Raw genomic sequence first — 26,653 nt, forward strand, 5'->3', positions numbered from 1 at the left:
CAATTTGCAAATATTGGAAGAAAATTCTTTAATACACTGTTACTATTTACTATATTTCCATGTGTTTTGCATAAGTTTTATTTTCTCAGTGAGTATTTCAAAAGTGGAGCTCAGAATTATAGCTGACCTTTGTTTCTAATACCTTAAGGAATGTTCTTGGTGGAAAACAAATTGATGAGAACTTTTATGCAAATAATGCAAATTTATGAGATAATCCAGTTTGCAATCAAAACTTGTCTTTTACTAGAAGTCTGTAGCTTAAAAATGTATCACATAAAAGCCTGAGAAAGGTGACAGAGGTCTTGAAAGAATGAAGGACTGGACTGTCATTGTGTTTGTTCATAGCTTTTTGTGACAATGTCTGCCTTGTCATGGTCCCACTATGAAACTGGGCTTGACTCTTTGATCTCTTTTGTATTACTTAATCAAGTGAACACTTTATGTTTCTTTTTTTTTTTTGAGTTGTAGTGGTTCAACACTTGATGATTTGCATTGAAGTGGGGGAAGGCATGGCCATCCAGAGCTGGTTGTTGGCTCCATTTGGGAGCAAGTTCTAGGGTTTGGATTTTACTTTCACTCTGCACCAAAAGTTTTGACAGAGAGTCTGGACAAAATAGCATTCTCTCAGCCTGCAGAGAGTGTCACCGACTGGTTAGCTAGGACTGTGTCTAGGGATCTGCTTCAGGACTCTGCTGTGTATGGAAGAGGTGTTTGTTTTGAAGCTGGCAATCCTGAGATCTGAGTGTGTCTGCCACACTTCACTGCTCACTGCCCAAATGACACAACCGTGGCACGCGGAGTCTTTTGCCGCTTATCTTCTCACCACTTACCACAAAATCCCAAATGATCCACACATCCATGGACATGTTATTTAGCCAGGTGAGACCCAGAACATTCTGCCTTCTGTCTCACCACCACCTGGAACAGCAGTCTGTGGGATGGGTCTTCAGCTGCCTTAAACCTCTGTAGCATGTCTGGCATCAGAGTGCAGTGCTGACTGAATTTGGTGCAGGAGCAGAGCCAGCAGTGATGCACAGTGAGGACACATCTAGTCATTCCTTTATCTTTGCAAACATACCATCTCAGGAGATGAAATCAGTGTTCTGCTAGGTGTTTATACCTTGTGATAGCAGGCCTCAGCAATATCATTGTTACCAAGTGCTTCCAGTCAGCATTCACATGCTAACCTACAAAACTATATTACATGTTTTATTTTAAAATTTATATGTTGGCAGCAAAAAGGAAAAAAAAAATGTTAGTAAGTCAGAAAGTCATTGAGGGAGCCTCTGAGAGACAACATCTCCTATATGTTGTCTTGGCTACAAAGAAAGTATAGTCAAACAATTTATCAGACTGAGTTGGTGGATTTTCAAACTGCAGCATCATAAAGAACTGAATATATGGGGTGTGAATCAGGAGTTTAATTCCTCCTATATACTGTTGTGCATGAAATGTGTTCAGATTTCCATTTCTATTGCATCCAGCAACATGACAGAATGGGTTTTTCTAGGTTAACCTGTGGCCCCAGGAGTTTGCTAGAAAAGGAAATGGTGCTGAAGGGGACAAGAATTCCCAGGCATGTATGAATGGGGCAGAAGTGTAGAGATCAGTACTGTGCCCGTTCCCCTTGCAGATGCCTTGTAATGTCTCTGTGTTTGTTGATGTGGTTAGTGGTGTGTACTTTGAACATGGCAATCATTTCAGCAACAGGACTATTGTTACTGCAGGGACAAATTTAGCCATAAATAGAATAAAACCCACTACTGTTCTGGTGTATTTATGAAACTTGCAATTTTTATTAATCACACCCATGTGTATAAAATCCATATTTGTCATGCATAATTCTGCGATAGTGGATTTATTTATTATGGTACAACAATGAATGCTGCTCTGTGCCTTGCAGCTCTATTGTAAATGTTTGAATTTGCATCGATGCTCACCCAGAATTGTAAAAACTTTAAAAAGAAAATATCTGAGTTTTAAGCTATTATTTGAAGGCTATTCTGAATAAATTTTTCACTTATACAACAGCTAACTTAATAGTGATTGCTGGTCACAGGTAAGAATTACACTGAAAACCCTTATTTTCTCACAGCCTTGCTGTAATTATATTTTATCCACATTTCTCACATGAAAAATTATTATTTTAAAGCTGGATGGGTAGCATTTCTTATACACCCTTGGATCCCAGTAAACCCAGAAAGGCTTACAGTACACATCATCTCAAACATTCTCAAATTTTGGATCGAATCCGGAATTCTGCCATTTGAGGATGGTATGACTAAACACATTCCTTGAGAACTGGTTGTGTAATGAAAGTGAATAATGTATTGGACAAAAGTTTTCTCATCAAAGGCTGAATAAACTTATTTCAGCCATGAGTAACTCAACCTCCTCCTTTCACAAATGCTGCTGTTCATACATTTCAATAAAACCACCTGCCTCCTCACCAAAGTAGGCTGCCTGTTTCCATTCAGCAAATTCTTCCGACAGTAGCTCCAGTGTTGTCCCTTCCAGGATGCTCCTGCAGCTACAGCCTTGGCTCAGAGCAGTGCTGGCCCTGCAATGCTGTGGCTGCTGCCCTGGTAACATGCTCATGATGAAAAAAATCACATTTTCCCTTTCTAAGGGACAAGTGTTAACTGCATTGCCCTCACAACTTTTCATCATCATCTGGCTCCGCTGGTTTTCATCTGCTTAGAGAGGAGGCTGGATGTGGCAGATGTCTGGAATGGAAATTGCAGTAACCTTCCAGCACAATTTTAGGATACTGGACTAACTGTTTGTTCAGTGTGCCCAGGGCACTTTTATTTTAGTGGGGTTTATTTAATGCAAAACTGTTCATGTGTGTATGTGTACATATATAAGTGCACATACAAAATTTTTTTGAGCACAATATGACTGGAATCAGCCTGGCTTGGCAGGTCTGTGTTGTTTCATCACCAGTCTGTTTTCCCTTCCTCTAAGTTCTGCTTCCAATGGAGAATAGCACCAGGAGTTATTCCAGCTCTGAGTAACTCAATAGCACTGCAGGGTGGGCCAAAGCTAATGGAAAATAGTGGGAAATTGAGCATTGCATTTTCCTCTGCCAGTTGATCCACTGCAGGGTAAGGTTGTCTTCCTAGACAAGAGTTACTCTGTGTTCAGAACTGAACCTGTTTGTTCATTATCATTGAGTCTGCAAAGCTGTTTGACAGTGGTGAAATAAGATGCTGCATCTAAATGATTAGACACTTTAAAATGGGCCTTCCCTGTCTCACTTGTGACAACATACAGCAAAAGAACAAACTCTGCTTAAAAGCATGCCCTTCATAACATTTTCCATTTAGTAGGTAAGCAGTAAATAGTTTTGAAAATTATTTGGAAATGGAAAATTTGCCCCTGGATTTTCACAGGTGGTGTCACAGGCAGAATAGTGCCAACCTGAGATTTATCTGGATATACCAGATGAAACACAGTTCCTTACAGATTTCTGCTCATACTAATAGTCTTTTACTTTCTGGCAAGTGTGTGTACATGAAGAAAAAGTATAGTACGGTCTGAACATAGATGAACAAGGGAAAAAATAACCATAACATGGCTTCAGTTTATAAGCAGTATCAAAGACCATAGCAGATCAAGAGACTCATCCTTTGAATTTTCTTAGTTTGTGTTCCTATGTCTCTTCCATGGCATTGTATTTTGTTCTTTATGCAAGTGCTGGCCCACATTATTCTGAGGAAAAATTACAGGAACTGAGCAATGAGCTACATAAGAGAAGTAAATTGGAAAACATATCAAAACCAGTCAAAAAAGAAGCACCATGCAAACCATAAAGCCCTGAACACCTGCTGAATGCTTATGAGCCAGCAAAGATGAAAAAAGAAAGTGATTCATAAATTCTAGGCACAAAGGGTATTTAAATTTCAGTCATGCACTTAACAAAGAATTAGATACCACAAGATACAAATACACAGAGAACAAGCCTTTCATCTTCTGAACGGAGTTCTCTCCCTACAAGAACAAATTAATTTTACTTCTGTTTAGCTACAGAAAAAGTTATTTGATATACCAGATCAGATACTGCTAATAAATGATGCTGGTTTGGAAATACAGAGAATTCCATATATAGAGTATATAAACCACAAATAAAGTAAAGCAGGGTGTATTTGGAAGGAGACACAGGGAACACTCTGAGATGCATGATGTCCCATCAGGTGCTCTGGTTCCTGCCACTGGCACAGATACAATCCTTTATTGTGGGCCTGATGTGCTCTCCCTTCCTCACTGAGGTGAAATACCAGAAGGTGCCCATCACACCCTCACTGCTTCGATTCCCCATGAGTGAAACACCCTCACTGAAGCCAGCAGGGAATTTCTTGTTTCCTTAGAGTTTTCAGTGAGTAGATGAAGTCACCTCTTTTCCCTTTATTTCATCTTCCCTCTCTCATTATTGTACCATTGTAGGAATATGCTTATATGAAATATTTTCTTTAGCCAAGGAAAACTCATCTCACAAGCCCTAGATAATTTAGAATTTGCATGTCTGGTCAATGGTAGGAGATGGAACACGTGACCTATACACCGAGTGGCTGACCGTCTTGCATTAGGTAACAAATCTAGTGGCTAAAGATAACCTAAATCAAGGCCATTTTAAATGTGTGTTTGTGGCATACACAGCAGAATAGCTGGTTTTCTTATTGATTGCTTCTCTTTTTAAAATCAGACACCCAGGCAAGGGTAGATATGATCTAGGCATGTAGAAGTCCACAATGCCTAGTGATGGCATTGTGATTTGAGAGATTTCTCATGGGTTTTTTGTTGGTTGCAGCTAAATGTCAATGAAGTGGGGGAGAATTGAGGAAAAACTTTAAATAATTGTAAAAAAAATGATGATTTAGATAACATTGTTTGAAATTCTTTCTAGAAGAAATAATAACTCTTTCTTCTAAATCCATCATACACTCCTTTATATCTAGTTCATATCTACACTTGTCTGAGTGTTTGTTTTTTAAAAAGAGAAGCAATGAATAAGAAAACCAGCCTGTGCTGTGTACACCACAAAGACAAAGATTGGTTGCACCCCTGTGTAAATCAGCTGCCATCACCTGTCTGTGTGCTTGCCCCTTCCTGGTTTCCTTCAATAATCCCTTTACAAAACCTTTCAGGGAAAGCAGGCTTTATTAAAATGCTATGTATCCCTCATATCCATAATTTAGCATCCTATTGATGGATAATAAAATTTAATGCTTTGTTTCCTTCCTTCCTTTCCTCCTTCTCAGTATTGAAATTTCAATCATTAATCATTTTTAGACATTCAGTTTGAAGCAGAAGATGCTGAAAGAACTAAAGCAGAGCTTTATATTCAAGATTATCTCAGGTCTCCCCCCACAAATCTGATCTGGTTAATGCCAGTTTCCTGCTTTATCATATTGCTAGTTTCTTTGTGGCCAGTTATAAGAGATATCTTTCTTTCAGAGAAATCCATTAAAAATTTGTTGGTGTTGCTTTAAAGCTTCAAGTGATTTTAGTATGGATGTCTGCTCCCAGCTGATTTATGCCAGCAAAGCCCACCATATTAATAGCATGTTGATACTGTTATGCTAAATATAATAATCAAGAGTATTAATAACTACATGCAAATAATTTTTGCTAATAATTAGAATGATTAGGCACTCTTTCTACAGAGGCATAACAATATCCACTGTCTCATATGACACTGCCTGGCTTACTCTGATTTTTTGGCCTTCCACCTCCTATCCCAACCCCTCCATGCATCTGAAAGTGGATGAAAGGCTGATCCAGAGATCAAATGAGCAATGATGTGAAGTCCCAGCCAACAGAGGAGAGAACAAGAGCTAACCATATGTGATACAACATTAATCCCTTTTCCTTCAAAGCTTTAGTGTTAGTATTTTAAGTATTCTGGTATATTTGTATCTTGGAAATTTTCACACCACCATGACTCTGAGCAGGCATATTCTCTCCACTGAAATGACAGATTTTCAGGCAGTGTGCTTGAATCTTTTTTGTTTGCAGTCAGTGAGGAAATTTAAAATCTTTGATTAAAGTATGTAGATGGAAAAGGGAATATGGAAAAAGACTAAATTTCATGCTAAGTAAAGTATGAACTGAGAGCAACATATGGACAATTGTTTCTTTCTCCTGTTTCTGCTCAGTGGTGGCAACATATTTTTCAGTTTGGATGAGCAACACATACATAAAGTATTCTGTCATTCCCTTGAAGATTTCCTTACAATGTAAGTTTTTCTAATACATGGCAAAATAAAAAAGACTTAAGAAAAAGGTGCACTTTACTTGATTTCTGCATGCCTGCAGTAGTCTTCTGTATCTCAAGTGTTGAGTGAATTGTTCATAGTATGACAGAAGATATTTCCTTAATGGATATTGCAATTTGAGCTTTCTTCATGCTTTGGAAATGCATTCAGAAACTTTCAGTACGGCTTAGATATTTCAAGTGAGGTGTGGTTTCCTTAGTACGACTCCACAAATATACTGAGAGTTGAGAAAGAGTGAGAGTTGTAATTGTGATCATCTGACAGTTTCTTCTTTAAAAATAAATTATCTTGTGAGCAGGGACTGCAATTAGGGTACAAATTACCATCAGATTTGTTATGCTGAAGTTGCCTTCTCAATTTTTTCCCCTTGCATTTCTTCTCTCTACCCCTCCTTGGATGCTCCTCATGACACTCCCTCAAGGTTATTTTCGAACATTTCTGTATTCTCTGTAAAATCCTGTCCCAGCTCCCCTGGATGGGTGTTAGAGAGGACAAAGCACAGCAGCTCAAAGCTTTGATGTTGTATGACAGACAGTGCTACTGATGAGCCTCTGCTTCTCCCAACATGTGCATACACAGCTTACATTTATCCCAGGGGAATTTCCCAGGATAATGCAGTGCGGATAATCGTGTTTTCCTGCAGCAGAGGAGACAAGGCAAACCTTCAATTCAGCAGCTGTGGTGCACTTACACATGAAAAATACTGTCAGTGGGGAAAGACATTAAAGTACTGTGTCAAACTGGGACCTTGCAAGGTGGGAACAGCACTTGGTAGGCAGGGGACATTCAATAAACCAAAATTTATTAAATTGGGTTCAGATTAATTGGGTCATTCTTTATAGTGATGATCAAAATCATCTCTACAGTCTGACTAATAATAATGAGAAATAGTGTCTATCCAGTGGCTACCCATTTTAATTCAGGCATTTAGCTCTTCATTTTGTTATAAATGTGAAACTTTTGTAGTGTTCTGAATAAAGAGGAGTTCCTTTCTAGCCCAAGAAAAACACAATACAAAATTGGAGCATCTCTCTTTTTTGGCCTTTCAGAGTGACTATTCTGTGTCTAATCACATTATAGTCTCAAAATTTATTTTAGTAATATTCTTAGTGTACATGTCACAATTTTTAAGGTTTGGAGTTTTAGTTATGGACACAGATACATTAGAAGATAAATGTGAGGGTTTTATGGGCCCTCTTTCCATACTCAGATGTTGTCTTTGCTGTCAGGCTGAGTTTAGACTGCAAATATTTTGGGCATCTACTCTTTGGAGAGACAGTAGTAATGAAAGAGAAATTGGTGGTAAGATAGATGGATTTGGGGGCACCAAAACAAGGACATCACCTACCTGCATCAAGTGGGGCAGAGATGTCCAGAGGGGAACTAGGATGGCTGGGGAAAAGACCAGGGAGTGCAGAGTGTGTGTCGGAGTGTAGGAGTGGGCAAGAGAAAACTGCTGTGGAAAGAGTCAGACCCTAAAAGCCAAAGCTGGAGTGAGTAGAGAGAGTGAGAACAGGGGTGCAGTAACAGAGGAAATAGGGGCTTGGTGGCAGTGTGGGAATTCCCAGTCAGTGGGATAAGATTTACTGAAAGCTCAGTGGTTTTGAGTATGCCTTTATTTACCAGCTGTGAAAACCACTGCTCAGAGCTCTGTAGATAAAAATTAACACACGGACATAAAGATCAATCTCTCTGTGTATTTCTAGAAAAGCTGATGATGTGGGGAAATGCAGTTTTACACTTCCCACGTTTCTCCCCCAAGGTGCTACAATAGTTAAGATATGATCTTCATTAAAATATCAGACCAACAAGACTACTCAATGAGTGTCAGAGGTCTATTTTGAATGAAATCCAATAAAAAATAATGGATGTGTTTTCAATAATCAGTAACAATTACTAATACAGTCACTTAACAAGACTTGCTGAGTCAAAAAGCTATTGCCAGGATGTTGCATTTCTCAGCTTTTATGCTAATTAAATGTATTAGTTATCTAGAGTTCTGCCTTTAAAACCCACAGAGAGTCACAGCTTGCCTCTTAATTTGAAATGCTGCAGAATTTTCCCCTGGTGGTGCTCCTTCAACTGTCTTCTGTAAATCTCCTAAGCCACAGTAATGCTTTACAGATGCACCCCAATGCAAACACATGCACTTACATAAGTAAAGAGAGTTAACACTAATTAAAGTAGCAGCTTATTTCCCTCAGTGCCAGAGTACCTCTGCTGCTGAAACTAAGAATTATGAGCATGTACTTAAGGAAGTACATTTCTAGCAAACAGTCTTTTATCCTGTCATTATTGTTTAATATTTCCTTTTGGAAGAGACAGTGTCAAAATGGAATAGCATATGAGATTGAAGCTGAGAAATGGAATTATTAAACCTTAGTTGTCTAGATTTTTGAACCTGTACATCAGACCACTGTAACTCTTCAGTTAATGGGGTCACTCATTGCTGGTTGTTCCTTCCTATGAAACACTTGGTCACAAGTTTCCTCACATGAGGCAAGATGTTAACTCCCCAAGCTGAAATGTGGCTCCAGTTGTACACAAGCAGCAAAAAGCTGTACCACTGTGGTATTTCCAAGTTCCCTGCATGCCACAAACAGCTGAGCTTGTGAAGTCCACCTGCCTTGGAGGGAAGCAAGGAACCCCTGGGCTCCTTCTCAGACATCTCCCTCTAAGCCTCACACAGATAGAAGACAATACAGAGCTTCAGAAGTTCATGTTGCAAATGAGAAGGATGTGTTTTTTGATGGCAGCAACTAAAAACTTCTGAGGTGTGCAAGGTGTTTTGAATACAGCACAATTAATCATGTAAGAAGGATTGCGTTGTTCGTGGTGTGAGATGACGTCAAACAAGACAATGAGAGCCCGGAGTGTGACTCCTGCAAGAGGCTTAAACACCTGCCTGCACTTCTGTGATAACACCTTACAATAATTTGGCTTGAGAACGTCCCCGGTTGTTTTCATCATTTCACACAGCATGCAAGATTTTTCTTATGTCTTAAAAAACTTAGTCCACAGTTCACCAAGATTTAAATGAGGGAGTCTATACTTTTGTAGTTGTCTGTTCAAACAAGCCAACCTAGCCAAAAAATCTATAAAGCTAAAAGAATCTATAAAGCTTTCAGTTCATCTAAAAATAGTCAGTCATATGAATGACTTCTGCACTCCAATGACTGTGATTTTTATACATCTGATGGCAATAAATGGGTATATAGATGCCTAATACACAATAGAACCTAATCCAAGTGTTTTAACCTGAGACCAGAATCTCATATCTATTTTCACTTGAATAAATAGCAACAATAATCCTTCTAATCATTTCAGTGCAAGTAGTACTGTAGCAGCAGTTTCTCTGCACAGAGTCCAAATTCACCTTCAACTCTACTGTATTCTCGCCCAGTAATCCATTTAACCAGGCACTGCAGTCTGTGGGCTCAAACAGAATTGCCAATTCCTGATTCCTCATCCAAATTCTTCAAGAATAGTTAGAATACTTGGCTGCTTGATTTCAGGCAACAAGCAATATGTTGTTGACATCTCCTAGAATAGAGAAACTTCTTAGAAGGGTGATGTACTGAAGTAGGAGTTGGGTTTGGGTCAAATATTTCCTGTCATGTCTCATCTATTCTAAACAGCAATATGCAGTAATACACATATTTATTGCTCTGTGAGTTTGTTTGCAAATGTTCCTTCTGAAAAGCATACAAAATTATTCTTGCAAGTACCTTATTACTAAGATATGTGAACCTCAACACAGAAAAGTGTCATGGGACATGCTACTGATGTTTCAGGTAGTAGCAGGTCAGTTTTTTAATCATTTATGAAATATAATTTTCTTTTCTAGAATATACTGCACCTCCCTTCCTGGTCTACTGCAGCAAACTTCTGCATACATTAAATTCATAAAATTACCCAGAAGGGGAAGCGTATGCAGGACATCAAAGCTCATTTGTCTGTGGAACACATTCTGTATCCTCTAGGTGATACGTTCTGGTTGTGTATATAATGGGATGCCAGGTGGTCAGTTTGAGGAATGAAGGTCCAAATACTCGTACCCATGTCAGAGGCACAAGCCAGCAGGAGATGCTGTCAGAGGTGACGGTGATTTGGGGCTTCAGATCAGAATGAACCACACAGCCTCATGTGGCTGTTTCTTGATTTCTGGTCTGCAGCCCTTCTCCCTGCTGCACTGTGCTGCTGGAACTCAGATCAGCAGAAAATGTGTTTATTGGGAAGTTTCACTGCTGCATTGAGCCCAGGCAATTGCTGAAAGCCTGGAACCTTCAGAAGTTCCTGTTTCTTTCCTTGCCCTGCACATGAAGAGTGCTGTGCTGAACCACACTTTAGTTGCCAGCCATGTTGGTTGCACTATGATATGGATGAAGGAAAAGCTGTTAAATAATATGAAAATATTATTATGGCCACTGTTGCTCAAACAGGTGGTGCATGAACTTTTAGGTAGCGAAGTTGGTAGAGGGTTTAAGGTAAATATTAGGGATATTATACAGTAATTACACACTTAAGAACAGTGTCTGACAAGCACACCTGTGTGTTTGGAATTCTGTAAATTTTCTTTTTGAATTTGCCTGATAAGCTGAGCAAGCTCCTGGGGATGCAATACATCTGAATGGATCTATTCCATATTTCATGCAGAGAAAAACAAAGGAGCAGCTATATGAATTTCAGTCATTACAAAACACCACTCTTATGATGCTGGCTTTTTACAACAGATGAAGCCAAATGGGCTTATCAGTAACAATGTTCTCCTGATTTGTCTTTAGGCAGAGGGCAAATGTCATCAATTTCTTCTCTCATTTAGTTTCACACATGGATTTCTGCCTGTGAAAATTGGAATAGAGCCTATGCCTTCTACTGGAAGGAGACTGATAGTCTTGTAATTGCTGGCAGAGTACACACGAAGTACATTCTCCCTTATTTCTAGTCAAAAGCTCTCTACACAGGGCCATGGAAGAAAGCATCACCATTGCAATGCATACACTTTCCTGCTGTAGCAGATAATTCTTTCCAAGTGCCACGCTCCAATTATTGCCTAATGAGTCGTGCCCTCCCCATGGTTATCAGAGGTGTCACCTGCTCTTAAAAGCTGATTCATGCAGAGTGGTTTGACCCTTGTGCATCCACACACAGAAGGTCTCAATAATACCTGACTCTACCACAGAGAATATATTAGAGTCATCAGCTGTGAGATTATCAAAAATTACTGCTCTGTGGTGATTTTGAATGACTCCTGCACGTGATCTGAAGAAACATTTGGCTGAAGAAGCTTTTTATTTGAAATGCAGTGATATTTGGTATCATCAGTGTTGACAGCTCTCCCAGGTTCCCTTCAGCACTGCATGGAATTCCAAGACCTGTACCTGTGTAACATTAACTCCAGAAAACAGTTCTAGCAAAGGAAGTGTAACATTTGTCATTACTTTGAGTTCTTCAGGCAAAATGAAAACTAAGCACTGGATTGCCTGCAAGTTGCTTGTGCGTATAAATGTTTAGTTGAAAAAGAACCATTGTGTCAGGAAGATAAATCCTGGGTGATATAGGCTTTGTTATAGAAAAGCTCAGTTTATAAGGCTGCAGTGGTACTTTCCAATCCCATTCTCTGACATATCATACATTGCAGCACACAGGAGACAAAGTACAATTCACAGGCTCCTTTGGGCAAATCTTTCTCGCTTTTATAACATTTAAGAATATTTTCCTATTATTTTTTTTGCTACTGCAGTATATAATTACCTCTGTGGTAAAGCAATTTTGGGTTATTCAATAAGAACAATATAATGAAATAATCTGTGTTTAATATTTTTCTTTTGATTTGACATCTGTGCAAATTCAGAAGTTGAATGTAGCCAAAGAAGACTATTATCTGGCTATATATACAGAAATTTGAAAGGTTAGCTATCGGTTTCTTTATTTTAAAAAGGTAATTTTCTTCAGCCCGGAATAACAATATATACTACAGCTATTTACCCAAACTAAAACTGAAAAACACAGTGTTTCCAAAGCCCACTGGCCATCCAGACAAATGTAGATATCATTACTGCCACCTATTGCTGCTAGGAAAGAATTGAAGATGTTTTCATATTTGTATATTTCCACATGGGGATAAAATTGGAAAATAACAATCTTGTTCCAGTTAAGGCATTTGTAAATAAACATGTTTTGATATCTTCTTTGGCAGCTTTATTTTCAGAGCTATATAAAATTGGCTAATACAAGTGTTAAGAAAATCCAGCATTGTCATGGACACCTGGTAAAAAATAGTACTAAACTAGGAAGGAACTCCAGGCACCACACAACTCAGCTTCACAGTAACTTGTTTCTACATAAGTGGCACTACAGTCCCAAGCCTTGAGCCAGGTGTCCAGATATTCTTTGAATGTACTTAGGGAGAGGTAGGGTCTCCAGAGGCTTTTATGGGTGAGAGCTTTTTCACTTGTGAAAATTATGACAGCAGTTATATGTTTCATACAGACTTGACAATGGTCTTGTTTCCTTCTTGTCAGAAGGAAAACGCTCCAAAATGTGATAATGGACTGGATGATGCGAGTTTGATTAGAAACATGTAAATGCTTGCTAGCAGAGAAGTAGTTGCAAGTAGTTATGGGGTTTTTTTTTGTTTTGTTTCTGCATTAAAGCCCAGGAGGGGGAATTGCAGAGAAAAACAGAATAATCTAATACCTCATTTTCTCACCTTATTTTCAGTTTTACTGAATTGTTTAAATTTCAAAATTACAGTGATGCACAGGGCCATATACTGTCACAACATTCATTCGAGCAGGAACAGAAGGCTCTGAAGATCTTTTTTATGAAAGGACAGTAAGTGGCAGTAATTACTGCTGAAATCTAAGTGAGTGGTGTGTGAACAGGCAATCAGAGGCCTGGAACTGTCAAAGTCTTTCATTCCCATTCATCTAATTGTAAATAACAGTAAAGAACTCTGAGATGCTTACTATGATCTTTTTTTTTTAAACTATTGAGCAGTTCTGGAAACTAGGAACAATGTTAGTCAGGAACAGAAAAATAAAAAGATAAATGAGTGATGAGGTGTTGACAAAGGGAAGAAAGATTCATCACACTTCACCAAGGCTATTTCTTGAGCAAGTCCTCCTGGTAGGTGCACTGCACAGTTCAGCTCTGGAAGATACCTCATTTCTGGGCCACCCTCAGAGAAGGAAATCATATTTGGAAAAATTAATGTCTTGGGTGTACAGTAGCTAATATATATTGACTTTATCTTTATCCAAAGCATTAATAAATTCAGCTAAAAAAACCCTCAATATCTATGCAGTCACTTCCTTTATGAACTGCATGCCTTAGGTATTGATATTATTTGTGAGTGTAATAAAAAAATAAAAAAGAAATAAGGTCCCTCTCTGTGAAAATCAGAATTTGTTTACATTTCTTTCCATAACTAGGAGAAAACCCTTTATCATACATTATGTGGTTCACTTCAGTGCTCTGATCCAGTGATGTCTCATGTGAACTCAAATAATCCATAGCTGAAGCTTATATTTCCCAACTCATTGCCCTTTTTATGGCTGTTGAGGACTGCTATGCACCTAGTATTAGTCTTATAGCTTATTTCTATGTAAGGAAAAAAAATATTATCATTAGACACAAACAGCATGATTATGAAAAAAACTTTTAACTCAATATTTTAAGGCTTATCCTACACAACAGTTGGGTTGTTAGCACTAAAGAGAAAATGTACTAGAAAATCTTGATTAGAGTGGAAACAATGTTGACTGAAGCCAGTGTAATCCTTCCACTCACCTCAAGGGCCTTTGTCTGAATCCTTATCCTTTGTCTGAATCCTTATGCTTTGTCTGAATCCTAATCCTTCTTTTGCATCCTTATGAGAATGAAAAATCCATCTAATTTGATTTCTCTGTGATGTGTTGAAACTTTGAGGAAAAAATCCCCTTAGCATTCTGCAAGGACATGGGTTGCCTTCATTGCCAGCCAATGAATTTTCAGTGATTCACATGTGAATTTTGGGTTACTACACCCAGACTGAGACAAACATGTGTTGTGACCCATGGAGCTTTGTTGCTCATGGGCTCTAGGCATCACCACTGCCCTACAGGAGGAGGTAGACAGTGTTTGTATGTGCTGCAGAAGTGCTCTCCTTAATTAGATTAATCTTAGCTGGAGTAACTCTAGCTGGTAGTTCTGTTATTCAGATCAATGTCTAAATCTTTGCTTAAGCCTCAGAAGCATTTTTAATGAAATTATGTCTTGTAGTAATCACCTTGAGTTTAATTCTCTGTTACAAAAATAAAACTGTTTGTTTAGCTTACTTCAGTTTTATGGAATATGAATCCACATTCATGTTCTAAAGGCAAATAGAGAAGGTTTTTTTACCATGTAGATACTATTATTTGTCTCATCACAGCTAACAGGTCTCTGCTACTAACTAAGAAATCTAAACTATTTGTTCTTTATTCACAAGGAATTTTTTTGTTTAGCCTTAGACCTTTTCTTTTTTGACTGTTTTCTTATAGATCCTAAGAAATTATTTAACCAGAAGGACCTATATTATTTAAAATTACTACAGAACATCTTCTTAAAATAATTTTCTGTAACTTATTTAAAATTAGTTGTTTTCAATGTGAAGTACTAGCCAATGAATGAGCCATCAATTTTTTTCTTGAGAAAAATGGGCAATTAATGGTTGAATTCAACAGAAGTACTCCTTTCTTTTGTAGATGGATGTTTCAAGTCCACTCAGTAAAAACAGAGACAAAAAGTTATGAAGTCCTGACTGATCATATCACACAAAACTTTTTTTGAGGTTGTAGATTGTACTGAATTTCAAGCTTTAGAGCAAGTGGCATAATCACATGTTTTTCAGTCTTTATTAGATTATTTAATCTAATAAGGAACACAAAAGTGTGATCTCTGGATGGGTATTTATGGTCATTAATCTGGGTGAGCAATTCAGATTCTCCTTTTGATACATATATATATATAATTTCTGTCATTTTATCTGACACTAGGAATACAGTCATCTAGATTTAGTCATTCCTACTGAGATTTCTCAGAGTCCTCTTCAGGTGATATAATCTTCATTCTTTTACCACTTCCATAGCTAATAAATACTGTGTTACATCTCTCCAGTGCTGAACTGCAGGGCATTTCAATTTTAACCTCATTTCAAGATGAAGATAGGCTATTTAGTCCTACCATTTTCTTCATGAGTATTCAAGCCCCATGATAGAATTTAAGAGGTGAAAGCTCTCACTAGCTGCCAACTGCTATGGACTATATCAAAGACTCACTAAATTCCACATATACAGTTCTCTCACCGCTTTCTTCAATCTTTCATGAACTTCCTAGCAGTCAGAAGGAGGGGAAGTAAGACAGTCTTTGAACTTAAATACATTATTTTTCATAGACTAATTCAGAGTGGAAGGGGCCTCCAGACACCTCTGGCATAATGATCTTCCCAAAGCAGGGGCAGCCTGCAGATCAGAGCAGGTTATTTGGGATTTATCCACTCAGGTCTTGAAAACCAACAAGGATGAAGACTGCATGACTTCTCCACCTCTTGACTTAGACCAGCTTCTACTTCATAACATGAGAAAAAAAAAGTGATGGAAAAGGCAATTAAAACTGCAGATTCTTGAACCCAAGTCCTTTATAACCATTGTGAGCCTTTCCAGGGAGGACACTCTGACTGGCATGTGCAGTGAACATGAGTTGAGCCATGTGCATGGTTTTCATGTGCATGGTTTCACTCCATGCAGAGAGAAAATCTTCAAACACATGGGATGCACACACTGCCTATACATTATAAAAGATACAAGTAGATTATTAATCGTTCTTTCCTACTTGGAAATTATATGCAGCATCTTCTCACTCAACTTGTGTCCTGCAGACAGTTTTATTTTCATATTTGTAGCTAAGACAATTGAAGAAATCCAGAAATGGTTTCACAGGCAATATCAAAAATGGCAATTGATTTGTGGGATTTTTCTTTTTTTTTTTTTTCTCAGTTGTTCACACCTTTGAGTTTCTTGAGCCAATTTTTATGCTAGTTATGCCTTGTCCTGTCATTGAGCAAAAGACTCTGAAGGTTCCTCTGCTCTCATTTCTATGTGGCTGTGATATTTCTGCAAACAAAAACAGTTGGAGTAGTACAGGTACAGACTGACAAAGTTGTATTTACAAGATCAGTGTCCAGGATAGCTCTGCTGGCCATTGCTTGATGAATGGTGAGAGAGAAGCCCAGAGCATGTCTGAACCCAAACTGTGGTGAATGTGGTCATTGCAAAAGTCCTTTAATTTCTCCTGTGAGCTGGTTCAAGGTAATTGGATTATTAAATCCAAGTGTTTCAATTAATTATCTTAACTAGGGAGATGTGTAGCAGGAAAACCCTGAAGTTAAGGTGCTGCATTTCGCACCCTGCTGTTTAAACATCTTGCTAATGGGAAATTTTTTCAGAAAAATTGGTGTGCAATCAAATCAGAATTTCACTTACACAGTATGTTTGAATTTAAACTCCTTAACTAAAGAGGATTTATCTTTTAAATTCACTAAAAAAGTGGTTTAGTGAATTTAATTAGAGTATTTATTTAAAGGAACAAAATACAACAGTCTCCAGAAGCCCTCAGTTCTGCATACATCCAGTAACTTGTAACTCACCTGTGCCTGCCAAGGCTTCCCCTGGCCCCCAGTGAAAGTTCTGTGCCCCTCTCCTGGCTGGCAGTGGTCAGGGCAAGGGCAGAGCAGTGCCCGTGCTCCTCTGCAGCCTTAGAGCTCTCTCTCAACAAGCTGCCCCTGGAGAGCAGAGGTTTTAGTGCCAGTCCCACAGCAGAGAGCTGCTGGAAGGGACACTGAGCACGGTGACCCTGTGCTTGTCCTTCTCACCTGCCCTGTGAATCCAGCTCCTTGGCATCCCCAGGCGTGTCACCCCAGAGCAGCAGTGTCGCACGGAATAAACTTGTTTACCTTCTGGCTTAAAATAGCCCAGACTTTCACTTGCTGTGAGAGCAGTTTGAAATATCCTGTTTGAGTCTGTGGAAGTGCTGTGAGTCCACCAGGCTGCCTCAGGGACTGAGGGGTTGTGCTGCTGTGAGCAAGGCCATATGCCCTGTGGTGCCTGCCCCCAGCTACATCCTGCCCCGGAGCAAAATGAGCAAAGCCAGCAGTGGGAACATCTCTTAGGTGGGAAAGGCTTTATGGATTGTGCACATCTGTATCGAGTATCAGCCGCTGCCTGAATTAGTCATGGAGGGATAAGCACATCTCAGGTTTCTGTGGTTGAAATGACCCCCAAGGCATTCAAAAGTCTCTTTTTTCCCAGCCCTGCAACAGAAGAAGAGGTCGAGATTCATCGGTTTTGCTTTTCAAAGTTGTTTATTGTCTCTTATCTATTACATTCTTTCTCTGACCTGCTGAGATCTGTCCTGCAGGTCAGTTTGTGGCACAGTGCCTGCCCTTGGGGCAGTGTTAACTTTTTATACTAAGAACTACATGTACTTTATTTACAATAATTTTCCAACACCTATCACCTATGTTAGACAGTCTATCTCTAAACCAATCAAAAAGTGTCACCATCCCAGCAGAAGATGGAGGACAAGAAGAAGAAGAAGGACCGGACACACCCAGATTCCTCATCTTCCCTCTTGAACTCCCATTCTAAACCCCAAAATTCTACTTTTTCACCCTGTGACAAATTAACTATCATTCTACTCAAACTCTTGTGGCTTGTAAGTCTTCACACAAAGTTGGTAATTTTTTCCATGGACTAAAATCAAAGGCACAGGTGTTTTTGACTCCGTGCCAAGGTCTCTGAGCCCCTTGCCAGGGTCTCGAATCACCCAGAGCAGCCAGAGGAATGTCCTAGGTCCTGACAAGCACAGATCTAATTTTAGCACTCAGCTTTCTGAACATTACAGACACAAACTGAATGAAGAATTTATTTGATGATACATACAGTTGTCAAGTGGATTTGTCAATGTCCTTTCTGGTGGCTATAAAAATGTATAGACTGTTTAATGATGAAATACTGTACGAGATACTGAAATTGTTTGAACTGATCTTCTTTAAAAAAAAAGATTAAAAAGGCACTGTATTGTAATGAGCAATCCCTGGGTGCTGTACAACTATACACATGGCAGTAGCTCATAAAGATGAATTTCTCCTTTTGATCAGTTTTATTCTTGGTGAAGTGCTAATAACAATATAATTCTAATTCTTTGTTTTCTTAAACTGGGGGAAAGAGTTTGGAGCACTGTTGAATGTATCACTGATTCTAGGAAGCCACAAAAAGACCCAAATGTACTTGTGTATGACCCCCAATCTTTTTACCCACCTGGGAAGTGCAGAGTCAGTTTGTGCTTGGAAGGCAAAGTTTAAAATATTTAATTCAGCTGTCAAAACTATTACTTACTTACTTACGTCCATGGAAAGTTATTGCTGTATTTTCAAGTCGTGAATCAACCACAGAGACTATTCAACAGGAAATCACAATTCCAACTCTTATTATAAAACTGTTATCAGTAACCAAAGACCATATTGTCACTAGAAAATATAGAAACTATCTGAGCAGTAGCCCTTTCAAAAACTCTCTCATTACTTGAGAGATTAGATATAACATTACATTTAGAATTGCATAGAATCTCCTATGCTAATTTAACCAAATTAAACAAAATACAAAAATCCAAATTTAAACAAAACACAAAGATGTTTCATAATATAAACAAATATATTTATTCCTACAGTTTGTCTCACAACTTCACTCATATGAAATCAGGGAAGGAAAGATTATACTGTGATAAATTATATGCCAAGTGATTACAGGGGAAAGGAAAGAGAACTCAGAGTCTGGAAGATTTTGGGTGAAATAGGCTCCAGGACAGATGTTCCTTTTATTATACAAATAACGAACTGCTGCTGAATCAGACAATTATAGGTAGCCTGTAAGTTGTGCAGAGCCAGTATTTCATACTGAAATATTGGTATGACTTTAAATTTCCATTCCAGATAATTTTTCATAATGAGATCCTGTTCCTTACACAGACATATATATGCATTGTACATTATTTCCAAATGTGCAGAGAATGATCCAAACTATTTTCTTATTCATACTGTGTTTCCTCAGCTTCCACCACACAAATTATAAAAATAATTTTAGAATACTAAAAATTTTAAAAAGATACTAAATTCATTTCATATGAATCTCAGCAAGGGCTAGAAAGTGCGGAATCCAGAATGCTATGGAAAGTGTAGGTTTCCTTCTGTCAATAAAGATGTGAAATTTAGGTGATGACTGAGTTCCTATCATGCAAGCAATAAATATAATTGCTTTTGCTATCTTATTCCTGTATAATGTTTACTTTAGAAGTCCTTCTCTACTTTAAGTCTGGAAAAAAAATTATTCCGGTATAACAAATCTTCCTTTCCCAACACTTCATTTTTTGATTATTCCATGTATGGGCATGTTGTAAAAATATAAACCTAGGAAATGTTTGAATTGGAATAATCAAGCCATCTCTTATCTAAAGGAGATTACAGAGGTGGGAGTGTTTGCACTTCATTTGCAGACATTCTGGAGCTTATTTTGCCAGTTTATGGTTTCTTGCCTTTTGAGGTAAGAAAATTCAGCTCAAGGGCCAAAATCGTGCTCAAGCTGCTCAGCTGCTGCTCTGCCACTCTGGCAATGCCTCACTGGGGACAAGGAGCTTGGAACCTGCACGAAGTGAAAGGTGCCAGTGACAAGGCAGTGTCACACAGCAGATGGGGCAGTGTCACACAGCACACAGGGCAGTGTCACACAGCACACATATGGCAGTGTCACACAGCACACATGGGGCAGTGTCACACAGCACACACAGCAGTGTCACACAGTACACAGGGCAGTGTCACACAGCACACACAAGGCAGTGTCACACAGCACACAGGGCAGTGTCACACAGCACACACATGGCAGTGTCACACAGCACACACAGGGCAGTGTCACACAGCACACATGGCAGTGTCACACAGCACACATATGGCAGTGTCACACAGCACACACGGGGCAGTGTCACACAGCACACATGGCAGTGTCACACAGCACAGCCCCATCAGGCTCACCCAGCCACAGGTGAGCCCAACCAGGGCCCAGTCTGGCCAGGAAAGCAAGGCATGAATTTTCCCTTAATATCTCCACACCAATGGCAGATATTCTGGACCAGGAAAGAGGAAGGGAATGCCTGACAGTGGTGGGGAAAAGTTGCTTCCATCCCTCCTCACAGCAGCATGAATTCAGGTCAACAGAAAATAATCTTGAAAGTGCAGCTCTCTAGGGCAGTATTGTTCTCTTGTGCCAAGAGTGACAGAGTTGAGCTGATGCTTCAGCCTGTCATAATCTCCACCTTCCCTTATCCCTGCTCCTTTCCCCAGCACGGTACTTGGTCCCAGACAGGCAAGTGGGGATCTGGGAGTGACAGCAGAGCTGCTGGACACACTCAATTAGCACAAGACAGATCACAGGACTCTGCTGTATGTGAGTGACCATGCATGGCAGATTAGCAGGTCTGGCAGACAGGGTAAACCACCTATGCTTCCAATTAAATTATTTCTGTCAAATGTGGAGTCCCTGAAGCAATCAGGCACCTTCTAGATGCAAATCTGCCTTCTCATTTTACTGCTGCTATAAAGAGTAAAGCACACAATCTTGAAAACCAGACCCATGTCAATGCTAACCATATGAAAACAAAACTACAATAAATGGAAACCCAGAGAGCCTCTTTGGTATGCATGTTTTCTCAGGGCAACAAAAATATGTAGATAAAAATCATTTGCCTTTATGTATTATATGGTTTTCATTGGGTCTGTAATGATTTAAGTGACTTAGTCTTCATACCCAAATGGAGAAAACTTTTAAATTGCAGATTTCCTTTGGGTATAAAATGTAATGTTTTCCTTTCCTTATTTTCCAGGGACATCAAACCTGACAACATACTACTGGATGAACATGGTAAGTAAGTATTGCTTTCCCTCAGAATCTCTAATTCCTGAGATCTCAGTGGCAAGCTCATGGCATGCTTTGTAAGTCAACCTCCAGTGCTGAATTCCTACCTAAATCTGGGCTTTCTCAGAAAGCTCCCTCAGACCACCTCGGGGATTGTGTAGTTTCCCCTCCTTTTGCCAAAGAAATGTGCAGATCAGAAATTTTCAAGGTTTGAATAGAAAGGAATTTAATATGAATTGAGATCAGCAGGGACACTTGGTAAAAAGAAGTTGGTATTTCATTAACAGGATTCTGTGAATCACCATAACCCCTTTTCAGGTGCTTACTGATAGAACAGTACCAAGCACTTCATTTTCTCTTTTAGAACTTCTGAAGGGCTAAGAAATTCCACATAGCAAATTATTTCTCATGTAGATATCTAAAATAAACTTTCTAAAATCTAGATAGAGATAGTGCAAATTTGACTGCAAAGTTTGTCTCCATACATGTAGTTCTGGCTTAAATAGCATAAAAAGGAGTAGACAGCAATAAACAGCTTTGAACTCTTACTACAAATTCCATGTTCTTAAAGATAAAAGACGTGGTATGAAAGAAAAGCAGCTGATTTCTTTAAACTTAAATTTTAAACATATACTCTCTCCAAGAAGTATTTAGTTAAAATGTCATGTATCTTCTTGCAACTGTTTATAGGGAAAACATAAGAAATGTAGGTAAAGAGGACATTAACCTTGTATCAGTTAGAGCAGAAATACATAGAGGAAAAAGCCTCCAGCTTTTTAGAAAAAGGAGATGCGCCTGCTACTGTGGGGAAAGTCTTGTGCTTTGTTTACTTCCAAAATTGATTGAAAGCAGAAAATCTCTGAGAAACTATAATATTGAAATTATGCCAATGATGGCATTATATTTCAAAATCCATTGTAGAGCTGCTGGGTATACAAGTAAAAGTTGATTAAAGAGGTAACATTCTGCATAGATGATGTTTGTTTCTGGGAACAAAAAGGCTAATAAAGCAAAGTAATACTGGAGTTTTAAACCATCTAGAACTTCAGCAATTTAATGCTTCAGACCCATAAGTGCTAATGTTCCCAAGACTCCAGTAGCAGCAAACAAGCATGAAATAGAAATATCTTGCCTTTAAGTCCTGGTGAATTAAAGATGCCAAGAGCACCACAAAATGAGTATGAGTGTGTTAAATCTCTGAGTGACAGCCTTGGAAGCACAGTCACCTTTATCTCTCCCTGCCCCTCATCAAGGTCAATTAGTGCACAAAACCAGCCTCTTGTGACTAAAAAACAATCTTTCTTGTGAGAGCTTTCTTGTGGGGACTTGGGCATCACAAAGAAGAACCTACACCAGGGTGAGCACTACCATGCAAAATGAAGGGGATTTTTCCTGATTATAAACTATTCAGCAACAAAGTTATCTGCAGGCAGATTGGAAATTTTGGGATGGATTACCTCTTTTCTGCAAAGCAGCAGAGTACACCTGTACACCTGCAGACAAGGGGTGAAACAACAGACCTCTCCAGACAAGCACACAAATCTTGGTCAGCAGAAGTTGTCAATTCATGGCTTCAAACAGGTTCAAAGACCTGTCATGTGGATGGGGGAAGGAATTCCCTGGAGCTTGTAAAGTGTCTCTACACTTCAACTCACTAAATGTGGTGATATCAGTAGGACATGTGCCTGTCCCATGCTGATTACCTCAGGGTTACCTTACAGAAGTGAAGCTCTTTTGCAAGAAGAAAGCTATTCTTGAAGTCCTTAACAGCTCTCATTAAGCTGCAACATTTTAACATTCTTTTAACAAAATCATCAGATTTCACTCAATGGAAAAATATGCTGAAGATATGCACCACAAATACATTTGGCTGCAGAGTAAGCATAACAAATTCACCTAACATGAGCCCAACCAGGTGTACAGGAAGGAACTTTATTTTAGCCTGTGGCCTCTAAGACAGCACAACAGTTTCCTACATGCTTGACTTTACCCCTAGGTCTTTCTTACAGTTCATTAAACAAATTATGCCTACACAAAGTATCATGTAATTGGATATGCACAACATTTCTGACTGAGACTTTGTCTCATTTCCTGGCTCATGGTTTTCACAGTTTAACAGCTTCCAGTGACCATTTCTGAGAGCTGTTCTGATGCTTCCTGGAGTGCTTCCTTTATCATCATTAACATCTTCTGTTAGGATCCTTATCTTAAATACAGATTATGTGAAGACTCACTACCTAGTTGTTAATTTTGAAGGTCTGACTTGCTAATTTCACTGAATGACTGCTATTTCTAATCTTAACACTGTTTCCTGATGGCTCTCCATACTAAAATCACAGATCTAGTATTTTACTCTTAGATTTAACAGGGCTATTTACATGTCATTGGGTTTGGGGGGTTTCTTAGGTAGATTTTTGCATCTGATTGTGACAATTTTACTCAGTAAAATAACTTCATTTATAAGTGAACTAAATTAATTGAAGCTGGAATTAATTTATTATATATTGTTATATTGGTTTGTAATCATCAAAGTTTTCCTTAAAACTCTGTCTTCTTGAATACATTTAGCTCTTATTTGGAAACTCTCAGCAAAATTGAAAGATGTAGCCAATGAGCAATCTTGGCGTTAAAACCAAATATGGGAAGAAAAAACCTACTCAAAAATAACTGGAATCTCAGTATTAACTTCTGAATACCAGAACTGCTAATATTATTGCTGTATATTGATGTCTGTGAGACAATTTGCAGGGACTCCACCTTGTTTAACCCTCCAATTTTGATTATTAAGACAAAAGGTTCCAGCATAATTAATTTATCTGAAGCTGTCTAGATTTTGAAAGTGTATCTGAAAATTTTACATGCTTACATGGCCATTCAGCAGCCTAACTTTTTGAAGTGCAGAGCTTTGCTGGACCCATATACAGCCATGCAATTTCTACCCATCTCCCTAATGGTAAATGTCAGACTGCCAAGTCATGCCAAGTCCAGGTGGGTACAAGCTTAGGCTCTCAAACATAGTACAGATGAACCCAGAGAGGTTTTTTAAATTCTTCATTGGTTTGACTTTCTGACAGCAAATCAGATTTGACTGTGCTTCAAAATGTTGCTGATCTGAGATTTACAATCAGCTCTGGTGCTGCTGAGTTGATGGCATTAACCCCAGTATAATATTTCTTCTCTCTGACATCACATTCACCCCTTTGGTTTCAGACTCTGAGAAGTTCAATGAGGTTTGAAGTCATGTACATTTTCCTCTGCTGAATGTTAGTCAGCTAGCCACAGCCAACTTTCAGGGCTTGTTCTAATTGTCATTATGATTTCCTCAAAAATTAAATCCAAACACAGATCATTTGCTGATTACCTCATGTGCTGCAATATCAGGCCATGTTGAAAAGTGAGACATTGAAGTCACATCACATAAAACTTTCCAAAGTCACACAGTGTCCTGTGGGTAGTTAGAGCCTTAACTGGAAGCTGACTAAAGCAATGTTGTTTCGAAACAACTTCCACTGAGATACTTTCCACTGCAAATGTATATGTTGATGTATGTGAAATCTGCAGTCTGAGATGATTTGAAAAGCCACTCTGCAGAGAGTCAAAAGAGTCTGCTTTTTCTTCCCTTCTCTCTACCATCATGTTATTATATATGGGGTCATGCAGCTCCAAGGATTAAGAAATTAGCTCTTTCCCTGGACTAACTTGAATTTAGTTAGGTCTGCTGAATCTGTTGTGCACTGCTCTGCTTCACTGTTCATAAAAGCAAAATCCAAGTGACACTGACATTCTGTTTAGTTCAATATTACAACAAGGTACAGACTTGGTTTGGACATTTAATTGTTCACAATCATAACCAGAAAGGGAGATCAACCACAAGGTGTGAAGCTCAGATGGGAAAAAGTTCCCACAAACAGAAATTTTGCAAGCAGTAAGAAGCAGGTGGAATCCCAGCATATTCTCTGCAGCAATTGCAACCTTCCCTTTTCCTATGTGCAAGAGTTGCAGTAAAAACTTGTCTTAGAGGCTGATTAGAAAGACTCCCATAGAGAGCTGGGGTCTAATTGTCTCTTGAAATATTCACACCAGGAATGAAAAACTTAAAAAACCAAAGCAAAGCAAAACAAAATGAAAAAAAAAACCCAAAAAAAAAGAAACAAAAAAAACCAACAACACAAAACCAAACCAAAACAAAACAAAAAAACCCAAAAACCCAAACAAACAAACATAAAAAAACCTCCACCCCAAAACCAACCCCCCAAGCCCTTAGGGTTACAAAAGCTGAAATCATCCAGTGGTGTGCACAGGCAGGCAGAGTTCCACCTCAACACCCTCCAGCCCTCCTTCACTGACCACAGGCACACGGGGTTCACCCCTGCTCTGCCTCTGTCCCACACAAAACCCCTCTCCATGCCCTCAGTTCCCACCAGGAGCCTCCCCTGCCTGCAGAACACCTTCCTTTCATTGGCTCATACTTTTTCTCTGCCATGTGTAGAGGACTTCCTGGCCTGGGCATCTTAGGAAAAAATTGTCAATAAAATGCAGGCAGGTTTTTTGAGAAAAAAAAAAAAAAAGTGGGCAAACTATTTCACTGAAAAGTTCTACTGTGTCTCTCTTTTGGAGAAACAGCTTAAAATTTGGCAGTGGGAAGTACCTTCCTCCTTTCCCCCTTCAAAATCAGCTCAAATCTGGCCAAATTAGGGTCCTCTGAGAATTTCAGTTCACCCATGCACAGCTGCACAATTAGAGGCTGGCCAATACATTTCCTGAGGACTTTGAGCAGGATCTAGGTTAGATTGTTGGAGCAGCATGACATTTTGTTGAGACTGCTCTTCCTCCATCAGGCACACGGCAAAATCCATCAGTCATTTGTTACACTCTTTTCATCTTTGGCAGCAAACATGATTAAAAACCTCCCCTCACTTAACAACTGCATCATGCCCAAAGCCTGATCCATTCTGTGAATTGAATGAAACAGAGACCTTGACAAAAAAAAACCCACACAAATTTGTCACTCAGAAGCCTAGCTCAATACATGATATATTAATCCTGATGTGAGTGCAGAGATAAGATGGGGAAGGGAGGCCCTACCCTTGTCCTTCATGGCACTGTCAGATGTAATCAGAGAGGGATAGCATCTGCATCACACCACAACACTAGTCCTTGAGCAAAGATGCAAAACTTAACAGAAGACTTGTCAAATTAAAGCTTTACATATTTTCAAGCTGGATTTCTATTCAATTTACTTGCCTATAACAAACCAGGATTAACAACTATTACTTCACAGTAGTGGAGCAACTGAACCTATGCTTATCATAAACTAACCCAGGAAAAGAGTAAAAGAAGGTTTGGGCCATTCAGCCTCATTAGTGCAGTTTAAATCATCTGTGTGGCTGG

The 26,653-nt window shown here is 39.0% G+C and overlaps 1 protein-coding gene across 3 annotated transcripts in view; it reads left to right on the plus strand.

Moving 5' to 3' along the window:
- STK32B (serine/threonine kinase 32B) overlaps positions 1–26,653 on the plus strand; it is a 157,542-nt gene that overhangs the window by 87,419 nt on the left and 43,470 nt on the right. For all 3 annotated transcript variants that reach the window (XM_064418674.1, XM_064418675.1, XM_064418673.1), the window contains one exon: positions 21,231–21,268. In XM_064418674.1, coding sequence (XP_064274744.1) covers positions 21,231–21,268 — 38 coding nt within the window. The remainder of the gene's footprint in view (positions 1–21,230; positions 21,269–26,653) is intronic.

The sequence above is a fragment of the Passer domesticus genome, chromosome 4 (assembly GCF_036417665.1).
Source record: "Passer domesticus isolate bPasDom1 chromosome 4, bPasDom1.hap1, whole genome shotgun sequence".
Lineage (NCBI taxonomy): Eukaryota > Metazoa > Chordata > Aves > Passeriformes > Passeridae > Passer > Passer domesticus.